The sequence below is a fragment of the Neolamprologus brichardi genome, chromosome 11 (genome assembly GCF_056152115.1).
Source record: "Neolamprologus brichardi isolate AB-2024 chromosome 11, ASM5615211v1, whole genome shotgun sequence".
In the NCBI taxonomy this organism is placed as follows: domain Eukaryota; kingdom Metazoa; phylum Chordata; class Actinopteri; order Cichliformes; family Cichlidae; genus Neolamprologus; species Neolamprologus brichardi.
Window position 1 is genome coordinate 28,107,807 of NC_142114.1, and position 17,266 is coordinate 28,125,072.

General features: G+C 39.1%; 2 protein-coding genes across 5 annotated transcripts; one reads left to right on the forward strand and one right to left on the reverse strand.

Annotated features, from left to right (window-relative positions):
- The first annotated feature begins 3,984 nt into the window (after positions 1 to 3,984).
- her7 (hairy and enhancer of split related-7) lies at positions 3,985 to 5,084 on the forward strand. 2 transcript variants are annotated; one of them, XM_035912528.2, is made up of 4 exons: positions 3,985 to 4,061; positions 4,360 to 4,452; positions 4,563 to 4,917; positions 4,966 to 5,084. In XM_035912528.2, exons 1-4 carry the CDS (start codon positions 3,999 to 4,001, stop codon positions 5,082 to 5,084), a joined length of 630 nt encoding a protein of 209 aa, XP_035768421.2. In that variant the 5' UTR covers positions 3,985 to 3,998. The 2 variants fall into 2 exon arrangements, with proteins under 2 accessions (XP_035768421.2, XP_087703966.1); XM_087847840.1 differs by having other exon boundaries at positions 4,563 to 5,084.
- A 1,957-nt stretch (positions 5,085 to 7,041) lies between these two features.
- On the reverse strand, positions 7,042 to 16,253 carry LOC102785146 (NACHT, LRR and PYD domains-containing protein 1 homolog). Of its 3 annotated transcripts, none has more exons than XM_087848476.1 (11): positions 16,227 to 16,253; positions 14,973 to 15,047; positions 14,781 to 14,851; positions 14,424 to 14,638; positions 14,078 to 14,322; positions 12,371 to 12,499; positions 10,688 to 10,841; positions 9,725 to 9,754; positions 9,352 to 9,393; positions 7,530 to 7,568; positions 7,042 to 7,336 (listed from the first exon to the last, which is right to left on the reverse strand). In XM_087848476.1, exons 2-10 carry the CDS (start codon positions 14,976 to 14,978, stop codon positions 7,552 to 7,554), a joined length of 909 nt encoding a protein of 302 aa, XP_087704602.1. In that variant the 5' UTR covers positions 14,979 to 15,047; positions 16,227 to 16,253; the 3' UTR covers positions 7,042 to 7,336; positions 7,530 to 7,551. The 3 variants fall into 3 exon arrangements, with proteins under 3 accessions (XP_087704602.1, XP_087704601.1, XP_087704603.1); XM_087848475.1 differs by having other exon boundaries at positions 7,530 to 8,743; XM_087848477.1 differs by lacking the exon at positions 16,227 to 16,253 and adding an exon at positions 16,174 to 16,220 and having other exon boundaries at positions 7,530 to 8,743.
- Positions 16,254 to 17,266: the final 1,013 nt, after the last annotated feature.

A 17,266-nucleotide genomic window follows, 5' to 3' on the forward strand; every position in this document is an offset into this window, starting at 1 on the left:
ACTGAAATCTAAAATAACTTTAATTAAATGAAACTGCGTGCATAGAGTCAGCAATAAAATGAGATTAAAACTGCTTAAAATGTTTGCTGACTTTGTTCCAAAATAAGATTTTAAAACCTCCATCGCCACCCCACACACCCCCATCCCGCTCCCAGGATCACTATAATTGTAAAATACCATAAAAACTGAATCGCCTTTGATGACGCACGTTTTTAATAACAGTCAGATTCTGCTTTTGGGACTGCAGAAATGAGTTATGATGAGATGTGCGAGCTTTTCACTTTTGCACTCAGTGCAGTGATGCGTAAAACACTGACCTCTTTCTGGAGACGTCCAAGGCCAGCAGCTACTGCTCCGAGGAAACGTCCTGCAGATATTCTGGTCTCATTATTTTTAAGTTAAATAATTATCAGATGAATGGTTCTCAGCACAGATTTCATTTATTTATTAATTATTGTTGTTATACTCGAAATTCTCCGTTTCCGTTGTCTGGCTACAATTGGAATTGTTTTGATTTCTACTGACAAAAAGAGAAAAATCGTTATTTTCATTCTTGACTTTTTTCTACTATTTGAATTAAATCAGAACAAAAAATATTTTTCTGCTTTGTTTTCCTCTTCTTTCTTTCTTTTTTTAAATAAATGTATTTCTTCAGATAAAGGAGCGTATTTGTGGGAAGACTGAATCAGAGTTGCGCTGACAGCTAAGTGTTAAAATTGATACATCCCGAAAAATAGCACAAGGTGTGCACGTCACTTACACGTCTGCATTTGGGTTCCCAGGCGCATTTGCCAGCTGCAGAGGTGTAAATGACTTGCATGATAAAAGAATCGTGGCGAAGGCAGGTCTGTAAACAGGTGGAATTAAATGTAATCAGTGAGCGTTAAAGCACTTTTACGCACACCACAAAATGTGGTATTATTTCTGCACTAAGTTACATGACAGTCACAACATAAATTTGTATATTTAGTTACATTTATTTAAGTTTATTGTTTTATTGCTGTGAAAGAAAATTATTGGATTTATTTAAATTTCTTTGTGTATTCCTTTGCGTAATCAGAGCTCAGATATATCTGGTCACCCCGAAAAGCTGTCTACCGGAAGCAGGTAGCCCATCTACTACTAGCAAATATACTCATACACCCTATTATTAATGCCAGTGTACATAAAAATATTTTTTACTTTGGATGTATTTAGTACTAATGTGTTTTATTTGCAACTGATTACATATTAATGGTGAGACTTAGAGGTGCGTAAAGCAAGTGTTCCGGTGTTTTCCAAACCATGTGACAAAACATGCTTTTAATTTGGTGGATGCACATTTGTCGTGGCACACATCACTAAGCAGACAAATGTTGGAAAAGTGTGACAGTGGGAAACTGCTTCATGCAGCTCTTTCTGGCCGTGGGAATGTGGAGCAGCAGGCTCAATCTTCACTTTATTACCTGTTAAAACTGATACTTCATTTACAAAGTGTGCTTGGAGGAAAGGTGACTCTTGGATTCCCACGCACAGCACACGTTAGACCTCGTCACAAGATCCTCAAATAGGTTCTCATTTTTGTGATCATTTAACTAAACTTAACCATTTAAAGAGTCCCGCGTAAAAATATGGAATTTAGCGTCACGGTTTCTTTTGAAGATCCCTTTGCAGACCTCTCATAACAATTCAGAAATCCAGACTGAAAAGTTGTATTAACATTAAATCCATTTTAGATTATCTAACAACAGATAAAAGCTGATGTTGATTGAGTTTGGCTGAATATGTAATGGATATTCACACTTTTATCGCCATCGTTTACCGTGGGATACCTCACCAAACTCTCTCTCATGGGAATCCAACTGTAGAATAGTTTCTCACTTTATTACGTGTTAGAAGTGATACATCCTAAAGAAGAGTCTTTGGGAGAGGAGACGGAAAACAAGAAAATTACATATTTACATTAAACACACAAACAGGCTACTGTTACCTTTTGATATCAGTCCCCTTTTTCACACGTTTTCAGGGATGCACCTAAAAAAATTACGCACTCCCTCAAATTCAGAATACACTTTCCTGACTCTTAGTCGGCGAAACATGTTGTGCACATTTGTTGTTATACAGCCATGATTAAAAGACAAATATCTACAGAAATGAATATAGAAAAAATATAGGAACAACATGAGACTTTTTCTTGCTGCAGATTTTTGCTCACTGCTAAAAACCTCGACACTTGAAAGATGCCTCGGCTTTGTCTCCATAACCATTTTACCCCAGAGCCTGTTTTATAAGGACACATCTCATTTCTCTGTACACGATAATGGCCTAAAAGGTCGGAGTGATTTACCTGAGCTTCACGCTGTGTGGGCGGCTCTTTTGTCACATATGCAAGGAAAGTCTCAGAGGGGCTGATAACACATTTCAAAGGCTCGTGCCTCCCCCACTTGTATGGGAGCTGCACGCGCCAGAGGATTAGGGAAAACTCCAAGCTCGACGCGCCATTCAGTCTGCATGCATCTCCAAAATTACTACAAATGTATTAAAAGTAAAACGTTTAAAGGAAATTCGATGCCTTAATAAATAATTAAATATATGCATACATGTTTATATTTGTTACATCTTATATCAGCGACCAGTTGTGGAGGGATGAACTTAAAAGTCACATTTATTGATGTATTCCTACCTGTAGTAGGTTTTAGTGAGCTTCTGAAAAACTTTATCAATTAATTCTAATCACGGCGTATTTGTCATTACTAATAATCTATCTTACTTACGTGAATAATAATAAAGATCTACTGAATAGTCGTTGTATTTTGGCACGTGTCTGTTGCCTCACTCTGAAGGCGAATATCAAAGTCACCCTGAGGTGATTCACAAACCTCACATAACCTTTATCGGTGGTCAGGAATAATTATTTGCATGATACTGTGCGACAAAAGGTCTATTTTCACAGTGACAGTGAGTCGGTGATAAACGGGCTGGCATTTATGTGTTGCTGTTTTAGTGACTAAATGTTTGTATCTGTAGATTTAAGGGAACAGGAATTAAAACTGACAAATCAACTTTGACTACATGAAGACCGTGATGATTTTTGTAGTCGTTCCCTGGCATTTAACTGCATTAATTTAAAGATCGGTTCATATCTTGGAAGAATTATTTCTGTCTGTATCTTATTTGCATGAATGTCGGTGGGAATTCTAAGGAACTTGGAAAGAAAAGCGTCTGGACTGTAAAAAGTGGAAAATACGCGTGCGAACGTGGGAAGTGTCGCCTCTCGTTTTCAGAGTTGTGTCAGTTTTAACAGGTAGCTGTAAATGCAGTGCTAATTCCTCCTTTCCCACGAGAAATATCTCGATCATTTCGATGCTGCTTTCTCTGTACAAATTAAAGAATTTTCTGAATTAAGTATATTGGCTCGCGAAAAATCTGAAAATTTTTCTCCTCCTATAGTGATTGTTTTTTATTCAACTTAAAATAGCTCTGAAATGAAAAGTGGTCATAGGATCACTCCGTCGCTCCTAAAAAGCAAGTTTTTCTTGATTAAGGCGCGTGGCAGCTTTGCATGCGCAAATAACCCCCCCCCCCCCCCCCCCCCCCCCCAAAAGCAAAATGAGTTACCAGCTTTTTCAAATGAAGCACAAGAGCAGGAAAAAACAGAACAGCATCTGGAGTAAAATGATGTTTATTTTAAGTTAAATTTTCAAACGTTTTGACGCAAGACTTTTTTTTAACTTTACGCACGCGGCTGCGCATTCGATTCATTTTCTTGTTTTATACTCTTGACGTCAGATCGAGATTAGACAAGTTCAAAAATAAAAACAAATCTGGGATTTTTTCATTTGCAGTGTTACCAAACGGTGAGACCAATGGACCTGGAGGAGGGGTATGGAAGTAGGAGGAGTCTGAGAGATTTTTACTGTCAGGACCACAGTAAAAATAAGTGGCAGGAAACTAGAGCCTCATTTCCAGATCAGTGACAGACTGCGAAGGAAGCTGTAACCAGTAGACCAGAGCAGAACATGGGACCATCGGTTGGTAGGAAGCTGTTACATGAAGCGGAGGAAGCAACAAATAACAGAAAGGTAAAGGAAGTCCAGATACCTGTCAAGTGACGTGATTTCATTTCATATAGAGATTCTCTGTTATTATCACAACAACAATCAGATTCATTGAGGATTAAAGCATCAGCTTTGTCAAAATTTCAGTAATTTGGAGAAAAAGTTTGTATAATTTAGTGAGCTGAATTCCCTCGAATCATTTAGTCATTTCCATTTGCTCCTTTTTTTTGCTTTTCTTTGGTAGTTTTTCTTTTTACGCGGTATATAATTAAACAAAATCAGGAAACCACTTTTAGACTTTGGTTTTCTTTTTTTGCAATAGCTAATAAAATCTCAGGTGGAGAAACGTCGGAGGGAGAGGATGAACCGCAGTTTGGAGTGTCTGAGGACCATGTTGCTGCAGGAGCCACAAGAAGTAAGAAGTTTTTAATTATCTATGAATTTTATAGAAATAAATCGATGTGGTTCATACTTGTGGTTTTTATTATTATGAAACATGAAGGTTAACTTGCTGCTCTCATGCAGGGGTCCACTCAGCACCGAGTGGAGAAAGCTGAGATACTGGAGCACACAGTCCTCTTCCTCCAGAACACTGCCAAAGGAGACGAGACTACAGGTGGACGTGGGGACCAGAAGCGCTCCTTCCAGGACGGTTTCTCCTCTTGCCTGCAGACAGCTGCGGGGTTTCTGGGCCCCGAGAGGAAAGGGTCGGAGCTCGGATCGGCGCTGGATGCAGCTTTTGCCGCTCGTTTGGCCCGTTCACACTCACAGCCCGAAGGTCTCCAAAGCAGAAACTTTTTGCCGCACGCAAAGTTTATTCTGCGGGTGCTGAGGCAGAAGTCCAAGCTCAGACTCCCGGCACGTGCCTCAGGGGAGAAACGTTTGATCCGACCTTACCCACTCCCACTCCAACAAAGGTTTCCCAGAGTCCCCAAACAGCCTCAGAAACAAAGAGAGTCCGAGATCAGAGCGGAGAGAGGAGCGACCAAACAGAGCTCAGCCCAGAGCGTCCCGTCCAGCCACACTTTGTGGAGACCTTGGCCCTGATCACCAGGCAGTGACTTCCGAGCTATCAATGACTATAAACTATTCAGCAAAAACACACAACTTCTTTTTAAAAACTGTAGTCTTATGAAGACGCATAACTTCAGGTCCTGTAAATATTGTAAATACCCGAGTATGACTTGACCTGTATGTGTAATAGGGTTGATTCACTGTTTTAAATACTTTTCAATGAGCTCAGTCAGCCATGTAAGTGGCTCAGGGGAACGGGGACTCTCTCAGGCTGCGACACAGGTGAGCTGGATCAGCCGAGCGGTCCAGCTGGGATTGCTGCGCTGAAGAGCGAGTGAAGAGGTGAGTTTCACGAAGCCGAGGAGATTTTGTCCTCTTTGATGCACTACTAAAATGTGCCGTCATGATTAAAGAGCATGCTGCGGTAGTGGATAATGACTGAGTGTCCATCCATCACATTTCCAGGTGTGGAAGCTCAGGGTTTTCGAGGCTGGGAGACCCACGCAGACCTTCATAGTCACCTCTCTGCTGGAACGAGCGACATCTGTGTCTCTGTGTACAACATCACATGTATTCAATCTGAAGATATTTCTGGTCGGTTTTTGCACAATAATTTATTCTGGATTTCTCCCTATGGCGAGCTGTACTCTTCAAAGTTAAAACAACCAAATAAATCTTTAAAAACATGTCACATGATTGTCTCAAGATTAAAGGAAACCCGGAGGCCTTTTACTCTTTCAGCTCTTTTTAGTACGAGGCAGAGGTGTGAAGCTCGACCTCCTGCAGAGTTACATCCTCCAGGTGTGAAGTCTGGTCATGAAATGAAAGAGCTCAGCAGCAGCTCTCACTTCAAAGACATCATAGCCATTGTCGCGCTTTATTTACTGGCACTGAAAGACTTTTGGATTAAGATTAGTTAATATAGTTCAGATAATTTAAGACAACTCAATAATAATATGAATAATAATATTAATAACTACATCCATTTTTTTCCGCATCATCCAGTTTCATTTCTCACAGTCGCCTTTAAACATTTAGAATAGCAGGATCCATTAAAGTCAAGATCATTCCACATAATTAACACAGCTCACGTCTGCGTTTGTTTCCTTTGTATTCAGCGTCTATCCTGTCACCAGCATCGCCCCCAGCTGCTCAGAGGTCATTTGTTTTCCACACGTGTGTGGTGTCAGGTCCCAGGGAGCAAAACGTGTCTTAACCCCGTAAGAATCAGTGGCATTTCCCCCCCATCGTCACCGTTAGTTTGAAACTATATTGTAGGCTTTGTGACACCAGCATTGATCAAGTGACACCGTCTCAATGCTGGTTCATCATGTCCTTTTGCTGCTAAAGTATTTATACCTACATTCTATATGCATACTCCATACTTGTACTCAGGTTGGTACTCTATTTATTGTATTATTTTATTACTTGTTTTTCTGTTTTGTAAAAAAACAAAAACAAAAACCCCAAAACTATTTATTTAATACTTTTTAAATTCTGTTTTTTTAAATTCTGTTTCTTTTCGCTCCGGGACTGTATGCACATAATTTCGTTCCATCTCATGTAAACATGTGATGCGAATAACAAGCTCCTTGAATCCTTATAGTTCTCATACACATTTTATATGAAGTGCGATTTATGGACCCTGAATGCGTCATCACTTCCGGCCCTGCAGCTCGTTATCGGCAACTTCCCGACAAAACCTTTTCTCCATTAATTTCATTCTTCTGAAGAAAATAGCTGTAGTAACTTCTTGACAGAGTTTTACTGCTTTATGGCTCAGTCAGCACCATTATACTTGTATATTATATATAATGTACATGTATATATAACACCAACCCATGTGTTATACTGTGGTTCTGTTATTTGACTCATGTGCATCTGATAAGGATTCTTCCTGAATGTCTGTGAAGACATTCCCCCACTACCTGCATCCAAACAAGTGACAATAAATAAATAAAGAATGGATGCATGGACCACATTCTGTGCAATCAAAAGGCAAAACCTTTTATTAGATAAACAGTGAGTTTTTAAAAGAAACTTTGGATCATGATGTCTGATGGCATATATACCAGGTCTTGGTTTTTACATTTCTTGAAAAAAATCTTTGGTCACTTCCACAGACTGCTAAGTGTAAGTCTACGCAAGAGATCGAACAGGCCTGACTGGTCTGTGTTCTCCAGTTTGTCATCTGGGATGCGAGAAAGTTCAGTAACGATGTTTCCTTAAATTCATTGAGCTTCTCCCTCCTAAAGCCTCTCTCCATCTGATGCTGCCGTTGGTCCCTGATGAAGTCAAGTCAAACAAACAAAGGGGTATGACTTGACCATAACTTCACTGGCGGATAACTGATGACAAGCTGCACATCCAGTTCAATCACAAGCTTATTAACACAATTTTAAAACTATAAATCATTCACTTGCATCCTATCAAATTAAGATTTGCAGCATGAAGTCAGAGTAAACTGATGTTACTTACCTTCTGCATCACTGCAGGCAGCTTATTCACAGTGTTTGTCTAGGAGGAAGAAAATAAAAGCATCCTGTAATTTATCATAAGTATTTTATAAATATTTAGAATACAAAAGGATCACATCCGACGTTTCTTTTTTAGATTTGGGAAGGTTTTTCCTAATTCATCTCTATGGGTTTGAAGTTGAGATTTGCCAGGCTGAAACATTTTAAAGGATTGGATTAGAGCAGAACAGTTTCAGATCATTTGACTGCACAGGGCCTGCAACACTGTTTGAATGCAAACAAATGTTTGAGCAGGCTGCTGGGAAGATTCATACTAGTCCCATACTAAAATCACTTTCAAAGTGCCAAGCATTCAGAAAGCTGTTTTTCAAATTAATAATTAAAATAGTAAAAATCACTGCTGCAGGTTGTAATAATGAAACTTGCAGGTTTTCTGTTATTTACAGTCTGTTAAATCATTTATGCATCATAAATTAAGAATAAAACCTAGTGAAGAAATATTTTGATGTGGTTCTGTTGGCTTCATCGGATGATGGCCTCCAGCTTGCACTGGAAAAGGGTGGAGTGCCCACTCTGGGTTGGGGATGAGTTCCTGCCCCAAGTGGAGGAGTTCAAGTATCTCGGGGTCTTGTTCGCAAGTGATGGGACACACAGATTGGTGCTGTGGCTGCTGCACCGGTCCGTCGTGGTGAAGAGGGAGCTGAGCGTAAAAGCAAAGCTCTCAATTTACTGGTCGATCTACATCCCTACCCTCACCTATGGCCACGAGCTGTGGGTAGTGACTGAAAGAACGAGATCGCGGATACAAGCAGCGGAAATGAGCTTCCTCCAAAGGGTGGCTGGCCTCTCCCTTAGAGATAGGGTGAGAAGTTCAGTCATCCGGGAGGGGCTCAGAGTAGAGCCGCTGCTGCTCCACATCGAAATCAGCCAGCTGAGGTGGTTCGGGCATCTGACAAGGATGCCCCCTGGGCGCCTCCTGGGTGAGGTGTTCCGGGCATGTCCCACCGGGAGGAGGCCCCGGGGCAGACCCAGGACACGCTGGAGAGATTATCTCTCTCGGCTGGCCTGGGAACGCCTTGGTGTTCCCCCGGATAAGCTGGAGGAGGTGGCTGGGGAGAGGGAGGTCTGGGCTTCTCTGCTTAGGCTGCTGCCCCCGCGACCCGGCCTCGGATAAAGGGAGGAAGGAAGGGATGGAAATCTTTGTCTCAAGGTTGTCTGCACAAATATTTTTTACAACAAATATTCACATCGCATGCTGATACTACATGTCAATATATGAATCAGACTCTGCATCAACAGATATTCACTATCAAAGGACTCGAATCCAGATTAGAGCCACAAAAACTTTATCCGAATATTTCCTGGCTTTAAGCGTTGTGAAGGTCAACAATTATTGTTTCACCGAGTACGCAGTAAGTGTGGATGAAGCAGAGCGAGTATTACTGGGTATAAAGAGTGAAAAGTTTTGTTTAATTATTACCCTCTGTAGCCTTTGATGCCAACCCCAAACCAGTGGTTTTTTTGGCTCAACTGAGTTCACCTGCCCCCCGTCATGGTTCTTGAATCTGTTCTCCCTCAGTCTCTGTTAAGTCATCATCTCATCTCATTCAAAGTCCTTCACCCTCCCCCTGTTTGTTTTTTTCTTCTAGGATATTGGTATTCGTTTATTTTCCCCGGTTTCCATTCTTGATTAAAAGTTCAGTTAGTTTTAAACTTGTCTTACAGTCTTAGTTGTGTTTGCAGTGAGGTGCTGAGTAATTTTAGTGCAGAAATGTGAAAATCATTTACTGAGAAGAGAGCAGAGTTAATATTTGTGAACTTACCAACAGTAGTGACACCAGTTAGTCCCCTCGAGGATCTTGGACCTGTACAGAAAATATTAAAATTACTTTATACTTGTTATAAGTCACTGGCACTAAATAATCTAACCGTTTTGTCCCCAAAATGTCTGAAATGTAATCTTTTTTCGAATTTGTCCTGAACTTTCTCCACCTTATTCCCTCACAACATTTCTACCTTTGAATCACTGATTGCCTGAAAGTCTACATTTATCACTTCAGATGGGTTTCTAACATGAAGCGTTTATAAGTGAAACTGCACAACATGCATTCTTCTAGATGCAAAAGATTAATAACAAGAACACAACACTGAACACTTTTCTACTTGATAGATCAGCAAAAGCTGTTTGGATCTCACCTTCCCCATAACCAGACTTTGGATGATCGTCTGAAATAAAATACAAAGCAAATAAAACTCTAAACAGTAAATGTTATTTTACAGTCACCATAAAGATTTTTATACAAAAAGCTACGTGCTATCTGAAGTATTATATTTAATAGTTAAATGTGATATATTCCAATGTCTTTGAAATAATAATCGACAAGTGAGCAAAATTTAAATGGCTCCAGCCAAATAAAAAGGACCCTGAAAGCTTTGGTCAGTGGGTTGGGAGATATATATATCTCTATCTCTCTATCTCTAGAGATAGAGAGAGAGAGAGAGAGAGAGAGAGAGAGAGAGAGAGAGAGAGAGAGATAGATAGATATATATATATATAGAGAGAGATAGAGATAGAGAGAGATAGATAGATAGATATATATATAGAGAGAGATAGATATAGAGAGAGAGATAGATAGATATATAGAGAGAGATAGATAGATATAGAGAGAGAGATAGATAGATATAGAGAGAGAGATAGAGATAGAGATAGATAGAGATAGAGATAGCGAGAGATAGAGATAGATAGAGATAGACATAGACAGAGATAGACAGAGATAGACAGACATAGAGATAGATAGACATAGAGATAGATAGACATAGATAGAGATAGAGATAGATAGAGAGATAGAGATAGATAGAGAGATAGAGATAGATAGAGAGATAGAGATAGATAGAGAGATAGAGATAGATAGAGAGATAGAGAGATAGAGAGATAGAGATAGATAGAGATAGAGATAGATAGATATATTTATCTATATATCTATCTCTATATCTATATATCAAAGCTATGATCTCCATCTTTAAGTAAAAATATATTAAAAACATATTCTTTAAGAATATAATGTTTTCTGACAATAGTATATTAAAAATAACAGTATCTAACCCTTTGAGTGTGCATTAGGAAATACAAATTTGATCTGTTTAATTTCAATTACTGACCTTTTTGGAGTTTACAGGTCCAGACAGGTTCATACACCGGTTCATATTTTTTTGACAAAGCATACTGAAGTTTTAGATTGAAGCATCCTTTGGGATTTTCAATGTACACTTCGTAGAAGTTTGGGTCATAGCCATCATATCTGAGGGTTATTTTCTAGTTAAGAATATAACAGAGAAGGGAGAGGAGTTAGTCCAGTTCCATCAGAACCAAAAACAAAAGAAATTTCAGGATTAAAAATAAAAGACTGGAAAGAGTCAACTGAATATGGAAACCTGGAAATCTATCAGCAAGTCTGATGACAAAGCTTCTGGTGAAAGTCACCAATTGTTCAGTGTTTCTGGTCCACACAGTGGATTCTCAGGCCAGTGTTTCAATTATGTCCACACATCTTTTTTGAGGAACAGAGACGTTTAACGAGGTAAATAAAAAGCTAAACCATCTTTGGGTGACAGCCGATGGTTTCCAGATTGCATTCCAGCAAATGCAAAACCTCGTCTAAGTAACCGATTGAAAGAACTATTAGTGGACTACAAATGGAAACCAGAAATCTTCCTGACTCTTGCTCACAGGTCAGCAGTGTTGGGGAGTAACGGAATACATGTACCGCCGTTACGTATTTAAAATACAAAATATGAGTAACTGTATTCCGTTACAGTTACCGTTTAAAAAGGTGGTATTTAGAATACAGTTACTTTGTTGAAATAAATGGATTACGCGGCGGTACTTTCCTGTTTCATATTGTCGCGGGTCAGGCCTGTTTTGGTTTTGTTTGACAGCTACGTTCTGTTGTTCCAGGCGGCAATGTTGCGGTTGCCATGGTTACAGGGTAACGCTCTCTCTCTCTGCGTGTTTCCTGGGTGAGAGAGGCCTTTTTGTTGTTGTTGTTGTGCTAAGCTAACAGGCAGAATGCTACAGGTATAGCTCTAAAGAATGTAGCCTCATGGGCAGTGTAGTCCGTGCTGCAGGGAGAATGGACTGCCATACACGTTATGTGTCTGTGAGCGCGAGGAGGGAGAAAAAGGAAAAGCATCGTCGAGCAAAAACGGAAGCTGGAAGCATGTAAATATAATAATAACCACTGCAGCCAACAAGAGTGCCCGACGAGCCCAGTTGTAAGTAAGCTATTAAAACTCGACTGTGTTTGTGTTTTCCTCTGAAACAATAAGTTCCGTTGGAGCAGCCTTTCAACGTCTCTCGCAAGCAAAGTTGACCCACACAACAAAGTAAAGCTATTTTTCGGCTACCAGCCCCACACGGAACCGACATATTAGCCAGAGGTCATTTACTGTGGTTCGGAGCCGCGGACCTTCAGTAACAGTAATAAATCACAGCAATAGTACATTCATGTAGTTGTAAACAGCATGATAATATATTAAGTAATCCAAAGTATTCAGAATACGTTACTCTCATTGAGTAACGTAACGGAATACGTTACAGAATACATTTTGGGGCATGTATTCTGTAATCTGTAATGGAATACATTTTAAAAGTAACCTTCCCAACACTGCAGGTCAGTGTATTCAAATGCATTTATCTATTCATAGAGTCGTGAAGAAATGTGACAATATCTTACTGCAGATTCCTCTGATTCCCACCCATACTGGTCACACTATTTACAACCCCTCGTAAAAACGCTCTGATCCTAAAGCACCGCAGTTGCTGACAGAGTTTAAAAAGCGTACGTTTGGTTGAATTTCTGCTGAGTCGGTGTCGGCTATGAGGGAGAAACCATGATGCATTTTGAGGTACTCATCTGGGCGTGGCTTGGTAATTTTTTCATATCCATAACACAATTCTTGTTTGTCCACTTTCTGTGAGGAAAAAAGAAAATATTCAACTCAGTATTATCCAATCACAACACCAGGTGCCTCAAGGTGCTTTCTGTTGTGAGGTAAAGACCCTACAAATATACGTCAAGTCCAAAAGTCCTTCAGGATTGCCTCAACATTTCCATCTGGTGTCTTTAAATACAGTTTAAAAACAATGTATTGAGTTTACTCTAAATTAGTGTAAATACATTTGAAGAAAAAGTGCTGTCGCTGAGAATAAAGAATTAAAATAATATTTATAATAGGGATGCAACGATACCAATTTTTTCAAACCGATACGATACCGATACTTGGATCTGAGTACTTGCCGATACAGAGTACAAAAAACGATACTTCTAACACACACACAATTAATTGGAAGACAGGTTTTATTTTATTCCCTGTCGATAAAAAATAAAATCTTAATAAAAATTACCACAAAAAACTTTCAAGTGAAAAATAAGCACTTCTGTTAAATTATTGCAGAGTCTCCACATTGTAATTTTACAAAATATCACTGAACTATTGGCACTGTCTCGAGCTTTCAGAATAATAAATAAACACTTCTGTTTGGAATAAAATAAATACAAATTAGGTTTGCGAATAAAATAAACTTTTAAATTATTGCAGAGTGTCCATATTGTAAACAAACAAACAAAATAATTATTATTAAATAAATAACAAATAAAATAATAATTGGCTCCCTAGTGCCCCTCTAAAAAACTACAACAGAAATGACAAGCCACCCTCTGATTAATGAAATAAGTTGGTATCGGTTCATGGTATCGGTTAACTTTTACGAGTATGAGTACACACACATTTTACAGTATCGGCCCCGATACCCGATACCAGTATCGGTATCGGTGCATCCCTAATTTATAACACTCTACTTTTGTATCCTGTTTCCAGAACTCTAGGATTATATTTCATATATAATTTATATTCATCTTTTCATTAACAATTTTATAATGTTGTTATCTGCTGTGGCTATAAATCAGTGAGATTATATTTTACTTAAGTCTGTATAACGTAACATTATCTGACAGACAGATCTCTTGACTCGTACATGAAGACTAACCGTTTTCTGTTGTCACTGCATCTGCATTCACATACATCATTAATCCACGGGTTACCAAAACAAGTGTTTACAGCCAGCTTATAAAAACAAAACTGAAATATTTTTCACAAATGTATACATTATATCTTAAAGTAAAATGACCTCCTTCCCATAATATTCACTTTTATTCCTTAATTTTTTTTTAAATTATCTTAAAATAACTTTTCTTATGAAATACTATTCTCCAAATTTGAACATCTATCTTCTAATGAAACGGACCATATAAGTAAGATTGCCACCTTTCAAAGTTTGTGAAGTCCCTGAACCACAATCGCAATTTCCCTAGACTAGACCAGAGGAGTCTTCCCTTTCTAGTGATTACAAAGAAAGCATATTCTGCATTGGCTCCTCTTTTCAGCCCTGCAAGTTAAAGCCATCATTCAGCTACAGCATATGTCTAATACTCTATTGGGGTCAGTCTGAGTCTGTGTTATTTTTTCTGTGACAAATACAGATTCAGTTACCTGTTGTAGAGCAGGATCATTTGGAATCACAAAGACGTGGAGTTTGAGAAATGGGGTGTTGGGTTTGTAGTATAGCAACACGTTACAGCTGACTTTAACAGGGGGGCCCATCTTCATCACGACTGCTTTCGGAAAGTAAGTTAACTCGTTTAACTTGACATGTGATGCTGTGACCTCACGCACTTCTTCTACAAAATCTCCGCAGTCATCTAGATGCAGGACTGCAAACTTGTCGGCGATGTCATCTGCACAAAAATACACAGAAAACACAAAGAGAAAGAAGAGAGTTTGGATCAGAAATGCAAAAGGTTTTTAATATATTAGCAAATTCTTCATGTCCTCTTACCTATACAAACCCAGTGTGGCAGGTGCATTTCACTTAACTGCCCAGCAGTGACTGCAACATCAATTACAGGACCTGCAGGCATGTACTGTGTGCTTTCCACTCTCTCCATGTGTCCTCCCCAAGAGCAAAAGTGGTACTGAATGCTGATCTTTTCCTTACAAACCCAGCGCAAGCCAGAGACACTGCATTCAAAGTCTCCCGCTTCAGACTGAAGGCTAAAGTGAAAAAATAAAAAGGAACACATCAGCGTCATTTTTAACACTTCATTTTATGTCAAATGCAGAATTAACATTTTGCAAAACTGGGTCTTCTTCTGGCAAAAAAAATCTGAATCACTGTTGATTTCCTGTAATTCACCTGTAAGTTGGAGCCTTGTCTGCATCTGTCGTGTTCACCTCAGGCTCAAGTTTAGTCCAGTTGCTGGAATGCTCCTGCAGAAAACAATCAATTAAATAAGTGCAGATTTTACATTGTGTAACACCACATATATGAACAAATACATATTTAAAAAAATTAATGAAAGAAACGTGAGTGAATGTATGAAAGTACCGTCATAGTTGCACAACCCTCGATCTCAGCTTCTGGAAGCTTCTTGTCTTGAAACACAGGATTTAAGCGGACAAACTACAAAGTAGTAGTAAATGAAGCTATTTAGGTCAGGATGCTTCGTGAGAGTTAATAAAACACACTCAAACATCAGTCTCTATTTTATTCCTTAGCTGTCCTCTCCTATCAAGTAAGCCAAGTGATAAAACTTAAATCTGACGCTCCTGAAGTGTCATTTCCACACTGAGGAAACCTGTTTGCATCAAAAATTCCATGATTTTTTCACACAGCCTCTCATTTCCCTAATTTGCACCTCATCTTTTGCTATACTGAACAATGTCTCAATTGCTGAAATAGATCTGGAAAAGGGAGGAGCCTTTGACAGAGCACCATAATCACGAATGCAGAGATCTAGCCTGAGTATTTAAAAGAAAAGTATAAAAGGAGAATAGGTGGAATATACAAACCACTGCAGGAGGAAGAATCTACAGACAAAATGTTTGGATTCATACTTTGCTTCAGTTATTTAAGATGTTTAGCTTCATGATCAAACTATGTGTGAGATTAAGGGGGGGAAGGGTAGAGTTTTTCACATGTTGTGAATTTAATTAAAGGTTATTCAAACTATTAAAAAGGCTATGGACGGAGTTACACTGTAATGAAATCACGATAAGCAATCATGAGGCGACAGCAGACACCCTGCATCCCCTACCGAACGATTTTTAAATTGTTTAGATTAATTTCAAACCACCTCATATTTCAGCGGCCTGCTACTAAATAACTTTTAATATTAAAATGTTAAAACGCCTTTAAAATTGTCATTTTTAGAACAAAAACCTGCTACAGAAAGACTGAATGATCGCTCGTATACAGACAAACTATGGCGTTACATTCAGTTGACGCTAAACGCGGAAATAAAGCTCGCTCGCTTTCTCTCGCGTTGTTTTACGACTTACTTATTTAAATTCGAAGCTCTGAAACGGGGAAAAGGTTAGGAAACAGCAGCTGGGCTCGTTCAATAACACGCTCAAACCAGTGAAGTCTAAAAGTTAGTTATTGCCTAGGCTTTAAAATAGCGTCCCCACACGAACCGTTTCTCCAGCCTCTTCACTCCTAACATGAACGCTCACGTCACTGCGCACAGTCACGACGCAGTTTGTGTAACAACGGTGCATTTGTCTTATATGCTAATACTTCAACTTACATGGAAAAAGTTTGTGTTTTTAACATTCACACCAGCTACAAGACAAAAAATACCTTTTCCTGTATCCTACACAAGCCCCGCCTCCTGACCGAGTTTCACCAATAGAATCTGCGGGTTCTTTTATGGGTTTGTGACAAGCTGTAGCAACATCCGGTTGTGAGAAGCGCAATTTCTTGCCATATATCTGTCCAGTGACTATCTTCACAAGAAATTCAATATAGATACGACCCATGCACTTTCTGCAGTACTGATGTTGAAACTACAGAGCATATTTTTTAGTTCCAGATGTTTTTGGGATGATTTTCAGTACTTTAACCTCTAAAATTTTGACTGCCCTTCTCTAACCTTTCAAGTAATTAGATTTGGCCTACAAACAGAAAATAAAAAAAATAGACTTTGGGATTAACAACTTATTTATAGTTGCCAAATTTTTCATTCACAAATGGCTCTTCTTGAAAATTACTCCGTGTTTTGCTGGCTTTAAAAATGAAGTCCTGCTGTGGAAGGCTTGGATAAGTGTAACTTAGCTCACACCTTACTTGAATTTTTGATGCAGCTTTTCAATTGATGTAGTTAGATTGCATGTGCGTACTTTTGTTTTTTGTTTTTACTTTTATATGATAGGTCACCTTACTGTACTTTTATGCAGTGTTGGGGAGTAACGGAATACATGTACCGCCGTTACGTATTTAAAATACAAAATATGAGTAACTGTATTCCGTTACAGTTACCGTTTAAAAAGGTGGTATTTAGAATACAGTTACTTTGTTGAAATAAATGGATTACACGGCGGTACTTCCCTGTTTCATATTGTGGCGGGTCAGGACTGTTTGGGTTTTGTTTGACAGCTACGTTCTGTTGTTCCAGGCGCCAGCGTTATGGTTGCCATGGTTCTCTCTCTGCGTGTTTCCTGGGTGAGAGAGGCCTTTTTGTTGTTGTTGTGCTAAGCTAATAGGCAGAATGCTACAGGTATAGCTCTGAAGAATGTAGCATCATAGGCAGTGTAGTCCGTGCTGCAGGGAGAATGGACTGCCATACCCGTTATGTGTCTGTGAGCGAGGGAGGGAGAAAAAGGAAAAGTACGAGCTGTCAT